The sequence below is a fragment of the Herpailurus yagouaroundi genome, unplaced genomic scaffold (genome assembly GCF_014898765.1).
Source record: "Herpailurus yagouaroundi ecotype Mexico unplaced genomic scaffold, PumYag 191, whole genome shotgun sequence".
Taxonomy (NCBI): domain Eukaryota; kingdom Metazoa; phylum Chordata; class Mammalia; order Carnivora; family Felidae; genus Herpailurus; species Herpailurus yagouaroundi.
This window is the reverse complement of record NW_024412422.1, coordinates 1,803,298-1,816,023: the sequence shown is the minus strand read 5'-3', so window position 1 is coordinate 1,816,023 and position 12,726 is coordinate 1,803,298. Positions and strand designations below refer to the sequence as shown.

The 12,726-nt window shown below is 39.4% G+C and overlaps 1 protein-coding gene, 1 long non-coding RNA gene and 1 other non-coding gene across 24 annotated transcripts in view; all 3 read right to left on the bottom strand.

Annotated features, from left to right (window-relative positions):
- The window catches only part of GIT2 (GIT ArfGAP 2), a 52,218-nt gene that overhangs the window by 23,594 nt on the left and 15,898 nt on the right, over positions 1 to 12,726 (bottom strand). For 11 of the 22 annotated variants that reach the window (XM_040443577.1, XM_040443582.1, XM_040443592.1 and 8 more), the window contains exons 8-13: positions 8,830 to 8,875; positions 8,686 to 8,691; positions 7,657 to 7,708; positions 4,275 to 4,347; positions 3,925 to 4,022; positions 2,777 to 2,888 (exon numbers count right to left, since the gene is read on the bottom strand). In XM_040443577.1, the coding sequence (XP_040299511.1) occupies positions 2,777 to 2,888; positions 3,925 to 4,022; positions 4,275 to 4,347; positions 7,657 to 7,708; positions 8,686 to 8,691; positions 8,830 to 8,875 (387 nt within the window). The remainder of the gene's footprint in view (positions 1 to 2,776; positions 2,889 to 3,924; positions 4,023 to 4,274; positions 4,348 to 7,656; positions 7,709 to 8,685; positions 8,692 to 8,829; positions 8,876 to 12,726) is intronic. The other 11 variants (XM_040443579.1, XM_040443583.1, XM_040443596.1 and 8 more) reach the window with 5 other exon arrangements.
- On the bottom strand, positions 2,493 to 2,554 carry LOC121010499 (U7 small nuclear RNA). The gene has a single exon (XR_005781208.1). It is a non-coding gene; the product is annotated as a U7 small nuclear RNA (small nuclear RNA).
- Positions 6,435 to 7,648, bottom strand: LOC121010174 (uncharacterized). The gene is made up of 2 exons (XR_005781031.1): positions 7,262 to 7,648; positions 6,435 to 6,717 (listed from the first exon to the last, which is right to left on the bottom strand). It is a non-coding gene; the product is annotated as an uncharacterized LOC121010174 (long non-coding RNA).

The following is a 12,726-nucleotide window of genomic DNA, read 5'->3' as shown; positions in this document are numbered from 1 at the left end:
TATCTATATATTTTTACGAGCGCCTTGGTGGCTCAGTGAGTTAACCAACTGACTTTGGCTCAGGTTATGATCTCACAGTTTGTGAGTTTGAGCACCACATTGGCTCTGCGGTCAGCGTAAAGCCCGCTTCAGCTCCTCTGCCCTCATCCCTCCCCCACCTCACTTACGCTCTTTCTCTCTCTCTCCCTAAAATAAATAAACATTGAATATATACATGTGTTTATTTATATTTATGTTTAATATAATATATATTTATATTTAATGTTTATTTATTTATTTTGAGAGAGAGAGAGAGCACGCACATGCAGAGGGGCAGAGAGAGGGAGACTGACAGAATCCCAAGCAGGCTCTGTGCTGTCAGCGAAAAGCCCAATGTGGGGCTCAAACTCATGAACCATGAGATCATGACCTGAGCCAAAATCAAGAGTCAGACACTTAAACTGAGACTGAGCTACTGAGGTGCCCCTAAAAACACCTTAAAAATTTTTTTTGTTTTTAATGTTTATTTTCGAGAGAGAGAGGGCGAGGGAGGAACAGAGAGAGACACACAGAATCCAAAGCAGGCTCCAGGCTCTGAGCTGTCAGCACAGAGCCTGACGTGGGGCTTGAACTCATGAACCGTGAGATGATGACCTGCAGAGCCAAAATCGGACACTTAAATCAACTGAGCCACCCAGGCGCCCCATAAAAACACCTTTAATATACATTGTCGATTCATTAACATTGAACTGACAGCGAACAGCACTATCCAATTCATGTACGAACGAACCTTATCTCACACAGGTATTTTCTCCATAAGGCACATCACAGCCTCCTTGTGCTTAGGAGCCCCAGAGAGCACTTGAGTACAATGCCGCGGGCCCATTTTAAGCAGCAAAATCATCAACAAAAGGCACAAAAATGTAAAAATGTGGTACTAAGTAGACCTAAAAAGGACACTTATTAACAATATGAGAATTGAGACAAAAAGGCAGAGCATGGCCTAGTTCAGTTTCAGCTGGGAATGTGTGTTTTGGGTGACTCAAATATTTTGCCACTCTGCACATGTCCACGAGTTTCCATGGGGAGTACTGATGTTGAGGTTACAGATAAATTTCAGTTAACAGATGAATTTGCAAATATGGGATCTGCAAATAACGACGGCTGATTATGTATTTACACAGTACTTCCATGTGATATATTCACTTGCACATATGTATGTGTATAAATGGTCTCCTTACAAAACTGCGATTACACTAAACCTTTTTTAGAAAAACTGATTTATTACTTTATATCACTCTATATTCTTTGGGAAAAAAAAGGTTGCACTACTCAAATATATTCAAATTCTCACTGCTTACCTGTTGCAAACTGTTACCTGTTTCTAATGTTTTCAGTGTTACATATATGTGTAACATCTTTGATTGTTTACCCTCAAGTTAGCTAGAAATGGAACCACCAAATCAAAGAGTATGTACATTTTGACATTTCAAATTTACATAAGGACCTTTACCACTATACCTTTGCCAAAATTTAGTAAATTTCCTTAGAATCTGCTTATTCCTGTTGAACTAGTAAAATCAAAAACTGATGTCAGTTGATGATTACTGTCTTTGGGGAATACGATGCTAACTGAAAACTTAATTTTTATAGTCTGTACTTCTTCCATTTAAATGCTTTAATAATAGGGGCACCTGGGTGGCTGAGTCAGTTAAAGCATCTGACTTTGGCTCAGGTCATGATCTCCCGGTTCGTGGGCTTGAGCCCTGTGTCAGGTTCTGTGCTGACAGCTCAGAGCCTAGAGCCTGCTTCGGATTCTATGTTTCCCTCTCTCTCTGCCCCTCCCCCACTCAAGCTCTGTCTCTCTTTCTCTCTCTCTCTCTCAAATATAAACATTAAAAAAATTTAAATGCTTTATAATAAAAAACATATTCTACGGGCACCTTGGGGGCTCAGTCAGTTGAGTCTACTCTTGATCTCGGCTCAGGTCATGATCTCACAGTTCGTGGGATTGAGCCGCACATCAGGCAGGCTCTGTACTGACAGCATTGAACGTGCTTGGGATTCTCTCTCCCCTTCTCTCTCTGCCCCCACCCCCCCACTTGTGTGCACACACCTTCTCTCTCTCTCAAAGTAAGTAAACTTAGGAAAAAATGTATTATATATAATTAGAAAAAAACCAGTAAGTATAGAGTAACGGGAGATGGGGAAAAGTGTGTTCCTAAGCACAGACTCAGGACGCTGAGCTACTGAACTAGATGCAACGGGGCACCTTGGAAATGGGGCTTGGTGCTCTCTACAATTTTAAACCACAACAATTCTTACTGAAGACATCTAAAGTTTACAGTAACAAGTTTTAATTATTTAGAACTCAGTTTTGTATGTAAGCAACAGCAGGTAAGCTGTAATATCAATTAAGAGGGTTGATTTTCTTATGCCCTTTAATAAGATCTAAGTCAGACTTTTGGGTTAATTTCAGGATGCATTTTTTGTTTTTTTAACTGGGAGGAGTTGGGGGGTTTCCAGTAAGGACTGGAAAACCTGACAGACAAATTCTAAAAGAGCTGTAACACTCCGAATGCAATTCTATAGGAAGATAGATGATCTAAGAGGAAGAAACATATAAGGTAAATTTGAATAGCAGTTAGTAACACTGAAATATTTATCATTCATCAGGGCTCAAAAAAGGTAAACTTTTCATTATGACTGCTTTAATTAGTTTGTCATTTTAAACTTAACACGTGTGTCAAGTTTAGAAGACCAAAGAAGCAAACATTTAGTGGTTTGAAACAGTTACCTTTTGAACCAGAAAGAGGACTGCCTTGCTGTCTCCTCTTGGCATCACTGAGAATGTCGATGACCAGTGTGGCAAACTCATGGGCGTTAAACCGAGCTAGTTTCTGTCTGCCCTGAGTGAGAATAATTGGAAATATTTCCACATGTGAAAACATATGCGTCAATATTCACATAAAACCAGTTACACTATCGTCAGATTTCAGCAGACTTCCAAACAGGATCAAAGTACCACCGCAGGTTAATGGAGTCACACATCAATGTTTTCCTTGCAAATAGTCTAGAACCATCTACATAAGAGAACTAGATACCATTTAAATTCTCACAGTGCACATTTCTGAAAAAAAAAAAAAAAACAAAAAACAAAATGTTTCTACCTGATGCTTTTTTCCATTACAATTCAATTTTAGAGTAGACCCAATAATGAAAAATTTGGAAGAAAACTGTAAAACTTCAAGGTAAAGTTAAAAATGCTGGGAACTGCCATTGCCATTAATCAATAAACATTAAAAACCCTTCCCAATTTACTCAACTTTTCTCCTCATTATGGGTGCTTAGGCTGTTTTGAATGTTCTATTATTTTATACAGTGCTTTGAAGAAAATCACTGTGCATAATTCTTTGTATTTTTATTTTACTAGCATATATTCCCAACTAAAGATTTCTGGTGTGAAAGGATGGACTTAATTTTGAGGCTTTTAAAATCAGTTAACAAACTGACTTTCTGAAGTCTACAGCAACAGAAACTCTTACCTGCAGCATCAGAAAGCTCATTTCACCATACCCCTACCAGCTTCAAGTATCCTTTATTACATTCTTTATTAATTGGGTTGATGAAATTTTCATTAATGCCTTTTCATTAATGCTTTCTTGGATCACTAATAAGGTTAAACATTACTTCACATTTGTAAGCCATTTATATTTCCTCCGTGAATTGTTTCATATTCTTTGACAGGCTTCTGTTTACATTTTTTGCTTTTCTTACCAATTTCTTGAGTTTTTTGTGCGCGCGTGTGTGTGTATATACATAAAGGACAATTAACATTTTAATCAAACAAAAGTGTAAAATACCTGTCCTGGGAAAATGAAATACCATATTATCAGCCATTCTCCAAATAACACTACCAGTTCCTTCTCAGATTCGGCCACTTGCCTGATTCCGTGTTGAAGAGTACTCAGGATTGACCGGAAGGAAGGGGACGACAGTTGTCTCGGTTACCAGGGTGCTGTGGTTTTGCGTGGCAAGCCAGACTAGCCAGAGGAAAGAGCCAGAGATAGAATCTTATCACCATGGGTGCGCTACCGCCCCTCTGACAGCCGCGGCTCCCGTGTCATGAGGGAGACTCGGGGAAGCACACTCCGAAACCAACATACACAAAAGTAAATGTCGACACACGCATCATCAGGACAGGAGAAATCAGGCAAGTAAAACACTGAGGTGGGCAGCTTGTCACTGCCCACTGACAAGAGAAGCTTATTAGAAAAAGCCACGTGTTCAGTCACCTGCATCAGTCTCTCGCCTGTCAACTTCATCGTACACATCCATGGCAAGTTCTTCAAACAAATGATTACTTAGCTGCAAGTAAAAAAATATCAGGAACACAAGGGACAAGGATTAACACTAGCAGAATGAGTGGGCATTGTGACTTAATTCACCCTTTGATCTCCAATGTCTTATCCAAAGCCAGTGCTTAGTAAAATACCGACTGTTAAACAGACAATAACATTTCCAGAACAGTACAGCTCCTCTAGAAATTTCTGCCTCCCACAGCAGCCTCACTCCTTTGTAATACGTAGACAGGGGTGTGCTATGAAGGAGTAAGAGGCATCTGAAGTGCACAATCTCAAAAGTAGGGTCCAGTTCTCCACTCTTCGCGTGACATCACCCTTTAAAGTCCCCCTCTTCTGCTCGTGAGCAACTGCCAGTGCCTCTGAATATAAAGAATCCTAAACCCTTGATGGGTAGAGACGCCAAAACATGCCATTCTGAAAAGATAAAACATGCCACCACCGCACAAGCTACCACCCAGACTTCGGCAAGTCTGCTGTATTCTTCAGTAAGCAGGCTTCCAATCCCCCAAACCAAGTGTCCCCAGCAAAAAACACCTGTCTATACTCAGTACATTGTGCAGTGTTGGCCAACAAAACAATCTCCACACTGCCTGGAACGCCTGCCTGGCGGCCACTGGGATAAGCAAAACACTCAGGGTCTTCCTCAAGCCACCTGAGGCTAAGCGTCCACCAGGTGGCTCTACTTCTCTGCACTTTTCCCCTCATAAAAAACACCCAGATGTTTGGTAGCAGTCACTTTTTAGTTGACACTGAATGTCTTTTATTCCTGACCGTATTCCTTACGTCCACCCACAGTACCTGGCACAGAGATGGGGCCCAGGAAATATCCAGCACACGCTGACCAGAAGGTATTTTATGTGGCAATTTAAAATGCTGGCTACACAGACCTTGTGAGAGCTTGCTAAAATGAATACAATTGCTGGATGAAAGAAGCAGGATATAAAATCCTATAATTATGATTGAGCTTCCATTAAAAAAAAATGATAGGCATATGAAACGAGAATTAGAAGAAACATATCAAAATACTGTGCCTGAATCCATTAAGAATACAGTGAATGAAAAGGATTCCCCTTGTCCATTTTCCAAATTTTCTCTAGTGTGGTTAACTTATATTTGTAATTGAAAATAAGCTCTGATAGCTTTTGCTGGATAAGATGACGAGCGACCGGAGACCTAAACTTGCATCACAAATATCGGTCTCTTTCCAATAAGGGGCTACAAGCTAAGATTATTATTACTGACAGTAACTACAACAGCAATACTGAGGGCTCACACCTCAGGTACTGTGCTACTGTCATCATATTAATACTCATGACACTTCTGTGCAGATAGAAACTATGATCATCCCACCCTACAGACAAGGAAATTGAGGCCCAGAAATTAGCAGCTTGCCTAAAGCCACAAAGCCAGCAAGTAATGGACCTGAGATCCAAGTTTAAGTCTCTCCAAATGTTAACGCTTAACTAATTCAAGAAACACATTAGTCTAATTATATTTTTCTCAGTTTCTTATCAGGGAGGGAGATACTGTAGGACAACCACTGAAGTGGCACTGATCAAGCTGTCCCTTGTGAGGAGACCACTGGGTGGGGTCAATAGGTATTGACAGCAGCCTGTCTCACTGAGCAGTTCAGATCTGCAGCCACTGATGGATCGTAAGTCCTGTTCCAGGAGAGGACACCACAGAGCACAAAGGCTAAGGAGCTTGTCAGAGATGAGCTCTCTAACTGACCAGTCTGACCACAGCCCAGGTTCTTGGGATCTGTACTCAACTTTGTTCCACATATTTGTCTAGTGCCTGCCACATGCTAGAGATGTTACAGACATAACCCCACCTTTATGCGGTTTTCAGTCTAGCAAATGTAGGTTAGTTAAGGGAGCCTGAGTATTATCTATAACGTCTGAATTATTTAAAATAAAAATTGGCTTATATACTCTTAAGTAATTAAAATGAAATCACAGACTATTTGGTGCTATCTGATTCCAAAGGTTATCATCTTAATCATGCTACCATATGACCGCCTTAATTTAAGAAAGGTGATAAAACACACAGACACACAAAACCACAGATACAGAACACAGAGACACCAGATTGCATAAAATACATTTATTTCATATCACAAATACTAGTAACGATAGACTCACTTGTATGTCATATTCAGTACTTAGTATTATTTGGAGCGCTAGTGAAGAGGAACGAGGAGAAAGTCCTACATTAGGGGAGAGGTGCAGCTTCAGAGTCAGGCTTGGGGAAACTTCCACCTATACTGTCAAGGTGGTCAGATTTCAGTTACTTGAAAGACAAAAGGGCTGGAAGCTGGGGAAGGAGAAGACTGCAGAAAGACAGGATTCCCGAGAGAGGACCTGAAGGTGGCCTTAGAGAGTGTAAACCCAAAAAGAAACAAACACTTGCGCTTGCACACATGTGTGCATGCACACACACGCACAAACACACACATGCATGTGCGCAGGTACGCAGCGGGAATCAGATGGAAAGCAGGGCAAAAACTGAATGGTGAGAACTGGATGACACTCTTTGAGGTGAAGAAAAGAAGTTAGGAATCTTGTTTCAGATCCAGAGGGCTGTGAGGACAGCCAGAGGCGGGAAATCTGGTGGTTACAGTGGTTGGGGAAGCACCCTGGTGAGGCTCCAACTGGGGGGGGGGGGGCGCCAACAAAGGGAAAGCGCTCCCAGAGAAGCTGGCTGGTCAGGGTCCTGACTAGGGCTGAGGTGGGCAGGCTGGAAAGAAGTATGCAGACCGAAGGGAGCTGGGTGAGCTCTGAGTGCACACCTGGGGCAGGACCACCAGCCCTCGACAGCATGCACTTACAAAGCTCTGATGAATGAAGCGGGCTAAGCAAGACCATGATACTGGCGGCTGGACCCCAGATGGCAGCAGGTGGAGCTGCGGTACTCACCATTCCAGTACCAAATTGTGCCATTCCCTACTGTGCTATAAGGCTACCGGAAGGAATCCTACGAAGTGTGTCCCGCTTACTGTTTTACAGGGAGAGAAACTAAGGAACTCTTATGAAAAGAAACAGCTTCCTAATGTCAAAGGCACAGTCTTCACTTTGAAAACGACAGAGAAAAAACACCATTACTTGAAGCAGAGCCAATAAATTGGATCTACTAAACTTAATAGTACTTCCCATCTTCCTCTCTACATACTCAGTGCTCTGCTTCTGATTTAACAACATCTGAGAGTATGAAAAGTCATCTGATGTAACAGGTAACAGGCTAAGGATAGGAATTAGCAGGATGCATGAACTGAACTCCACACTGAACTTCACTAGGAAACAGAGATACTCACAGATTGAAGCTTCTTCTTAGCAGCTTTTGCCAATTCAGACAAATCCAGGCTGCTAAGAAAATGTACAAAACTAATAAGCACATAAATAAAAACCATTTTTGTGAGCTTGGCAGAAGATTAAGATAGTCAAAGCATCAAGACATTAATTACAGTTCATGGACATGGTCAGAAACAAAAATTCTACAGCCCATTAGAGTTAGTGAGAAAACTCTGAACACAAAAACTTGTAACTCCTTTTAGAAATATCATGCTCAGGTAACATAGTAAAGGGAAAAATAATCACCGGATAACTAAAAGACAAAAACTACTGCCAGGCTAGTCGCCAACCCCTTTATGTGAGAAGTCACAATTCTTAAAGTATTAAAAAAAAAAGCACGACAGAAGGAAATACGAAAAGGGCAGAATGAGAAAAACCAGAAGGGCAAGATTACATCTAGAACAGCAGCTAATCATTTCATAAACTCTTGACAGTATTTGTGCAAAGGTAATTGGTTAAATAAGAATTTCAAGTTCATTCCTGCAGCTGTGAACTCATCTAACCTCACAGACCAGGGGTAGGCAGATTATAGCCCATTTTTTTGTTCGGTTCCTGAGCTAAATGTTTTTACATTCTTACATGGTTTGGGAAAAAAAATCCCAAAACAAAAGAAAAATATTTCATAATGTGAAGAATTCTATGAAATCCACATTTCAGTGTCCAGAAATAAAATCTTCTTGCAACTGATATGCCCTTCATTTACATAACATTCACGGATGCGTGCATCTACAATTGGCAGAATAGTTGTGACAGAGGCTGTGTGGCCCACAAAGCCTAAAATATTTATTATTCAGCCCTTAAAAATTTTGTCAGTCATGGTTATAGACAAAGAATATCTTCTATTACAATACAGAAATATTCTGAGATATCTATAGACACAATACACTGTCCCAACTGGCTAAAATTGGGACATCCCTAACTCCAATTTTCTTACTAGTAAATTTGGTACGTGTACTCTTTCAAGTTTAAGTTTTACATGGTGGTTTACTTACAGCCGTCTTATTTCCAAATTGTATAGCCATAAAAGAGAAAAATGTATGGGCTTTGTTAAATACAAAATATAATACACTTAAACACTATACAACCAAGGAAATAACAGTGACAGATAAAATCGATTGGTATTTCAACAGCCTTACCTGTCTGCCATTTGAGGTATTATAAAGTGCTGTCCATTTTTGTGATCTGAAAGAGAAATCAAGCCAAAGTTTTGGTCATACAAACACTGATAGGATATATAAAGGAACACCATAATTATTTTTTCAATTTACATTTTGCAATTAGCATTTTCTCATAATTAGGAATTATGTGGGAGGGGCAGAGGTTGCCAGTTTGGCTACAAACTCCCTAAGGCCTGGCCAGTAGCAAGAATCACAGTCCCATTTTCAACTGATACAAAGGTCCAGACACCATTAGGCAGAAAGGTTATGTTCACGTTAATCCTACACTTCATCCATCCCCAGTATAACTGATGACCTTTAGTTATGGACAGAACTTGTGGGGAGCTGAATTAGCTCAGAGCAAGCTTCCATCAGCTCTCCATGTGGGATGGGGGAGCACCCTTGGGGTCTTGTGGCTCACCTTCAAATTAATCAATTAGCATAAAACCCTCAGGGCTGAGGGAGGCGGTCGTGGCAGATCCAGGCAGGGTTTAATGACCTAGTCCTCACCTAGGTTTTGGAGGGCACTGATCACATGCCAATGAATAAAAAGCCATTCTATGCATTCACATATAGGTTTTTGTGTAACTATCAGTCTTTATTTCTCTTGGATAAATAGCTAGCAGTGGGACTGCTAGGTTGTGGAGGTATTAGGTCAATGTGTGCACAACTTGGTAAGAAACTGCTAGACTTTTTGACAGAGTAGCTCTATCATTTTGTTTTCCAACCAGCAGTGTATGAGAGTTACAGTTGCTTCATATCTTCCCATTCAGATTGTCAGTTTCTTAGGTGTTTTTAAATTTCAGTCATTCTAAAAGGCGTGTAGCGGTACCTCACTGTGCTTTTAATTTGCATCTCCCTAATGGCTGATGATGCTGAGCGCCTCACTTCATGTGCTCATTTGTCATCTGGATATGGTCTTTGCCCGGTTTTTATCGGGCTGTTTGTTTTCTTACATTTGAATTTTATATATTTAGGTATAAATACTCTGGATCCAAGTTCTTTGTTGGACATGTGATTTCCTAGTATTTTCTCCCAGGCTGTGGCTTGTTTTTCACTCTCTTAATTACAGTTTTTGCAGAGCAAAAGCTTTCAATTTTGACAAAGTCCAATTCATCAGTATTTTCTTTTATGGATTGTGCTTTTATGTTACATCTAAACACTTCACCTAATGCAAGATCACACATTTTCTTCTAGACATTTTATAGTTTTACATTTAGATCTATGATCTATTTTTAGTTTTTACGCCAGTGTGGGAGGTACTGAAGTTTCTACTTCTGCACGTGGATGTCCAGTTCCTCCAACACTGAAAAGACTATCTTCCTCCACTGAATTGCCTTTGCAACTATCCAAAATCAACTGAACATATTTGTATGTCTACTCCTGGATGCTGTCTACTGTTTCAAAGACTTGTATGTCTGTCTCTTCACCATCTGAGTACAGCAAAACTTGACAGCAAGAGTTAAAATTGGATGGTGTGATTCTGCCCACATTCTCCTTCTTTTGCAAAATGGTCTCTTGGCTATTCTAGTTCCTCTGCCTTTCCATGTAAATTTTAGAATCAGTACATCCAAGTATGCAAGAAAATCCTTGAATTACACTAACTTTACAAATTAATTTGTAGAGAAACGACGTTAACTCTATTGAGTGTTCCAACCCATGAACAGTTCTCTTTCCACTTATTCAGGTCTTCCTGGATTGCTTTCAGCATTTGGTAGTTTTCAGCATGCAGATCCCACAAATATTTTGCCAGATTTCTACCTAAGCTTCCAATGTGGAGCTATTATAAATGTTACTGTTTTTCTAGGTTCAGTCTCCAATTATCCAATGCTAATCTACAGAAGTATGATTGATTTTTGATTGCTTCCCTTGTATTCATTCTGCAACCTTGCTAAACTCACTTATTTGTTCTAAGAACTGTAGATTCCTTGGGATTTTCAACATAGAAACCATTCATTTATGATGAATTGTATCTGTTTCATTCCAATCTATATGCCTTTTGTTCTTCTTGCCTTATGGCACTGGTTAGGATTTCCAGTCCAATGTTGAATAAGAGTGGTAAGAGTAGACATCTTGGCCTTGTTTCTGATAGTCAAGCAAAAACATTCAATCTTTCGTCATTAAGGAAGATGTTAGCTGTGGGTCTCTACAGATACTCTTTATCAGGTTAAGGAAGTCCTTTCTATTCTAAGTTTGCTCTTTTCTTATCATGAAAGAATGTTGAATTCTGTTACATATTTTTCTGTATCAACTGATAAGATTGATGACTTTTTTTCAGTCTGTTAATGTGATAAATCACATTAAATGATTTTCAAATATTTAATCAGTTTTGGCATTTAGAAACCTTACTTGGTTATGATACATATATATATATATATATATATTGATCTGCTAACACTTTGTTGAGGATTTTGGTGTCCATGTTCACGAGGGCTATTTTTTTGTGCTGTTTTTGCTGGGTTTGGTACCAGGGTAACGGTGGCTTCACAAAATGACTTCAGAGGTGTTTCCCACCTTTTATTTTCTAAATATCATGCAGAATTAATGTTATTTCTTCTTCAAATACTTGGTAGAATAGTTTCATTTAATGTGCAAAACCTGAAAAGTGAATTCCTAACACTTAAAAATACCCATTAAGTATCATAATTGCAAAGCTAGCAAATCACATGAGTCATCAAGCATATCTGTTGTATAGTTATATGGCAACACCACTTCAGCTAGTTCACAGTACTTAACAGTGAAATCATCTGGGTTGGGGTTTTCTTAAATGGAAGATTTTAAAGTACAAATTCAAATTCTTTAAAATGTAAGATTATGGATTTACATGATCTCTTTCTTATTGGGTGGTGGTTGGTAGTTTGTGGTTTTCAAGGAATGGTTACTTTTTTTTTAAGTTTATTTATTTTGAGAGTGGGAGGAAGGGAGAGAGAGAGACAGTGAGTTCACATGCATGAGCGAGCAGGGAAGGGGCAGAGAAAGACACCGCGTTGTCAGTGCAGAGCCTGACACAGGGCTTGAGCTCACGAACCGTGAGATCATGACTTAGGCCAAAATCAAGAGTCTGACACTTAATCGACCGAGCCACCCAGGTGCCCCAGGAATTGGTTAATTTTATCTAAGTTGTCCAATTTGTGTGCATAGAATTATTTATAATATGGGTAGACCTTTATCAATTTCATTGAAATTTTCAAAGAATCAGCTTCTGGTTTCATTAATTTCTCTCTACTGCTTTCCTTTTTCAATTTCATTGATTTCCACTCTTATCTATTATTTCCCACCTCCTACTTGCTTAGAGTTTATTTTACTCATCTTTTCAGATGAGTAAGCAGTAAGAAACTCATAGTTTCTTAAGGGGAAAGCTTAGGTTGAGGACCTTTCTTGTGTTCTAATATAAGAATTTAATACCATAAAATTTCCTCTAAGCATTGCGTTAGCAGCATCCCTTAAATTTCGGCATGTTGTACTTTCATTCATCTGAAAGTATTTTCTAATTTCCCTTAAGAGTTCCTCTTAGACTTATATTTAGAACTGTGTTGTTGGGCACCTGGATCGCTCAGTTGGTTGAGCATCTCACTCTTGATTTTGGCTCAGGTCATGATCCAAGGTGGTGGAATCGAGCCCAGCATTGGGCTCTGCACTCTGTGTGGAGGCTGCTTGGGAATTCTCTCTCCCCCTGCCCTTCTCTAACTTGTGCTTTCCCTCTCTCTAAAAATAAAAAATAATAATAATAAAAAAGAAGAACTGTGTTGTTCATTTCTAAGCATCTGGTTATTTCCAAGTTATATTTTTATTATTTATTACTAGCTTAATTCCATTATGGTCAGAGAATATACTCTGTAGAATTTTAATTCTTTTATTTATTTTTAAGTTTATTTT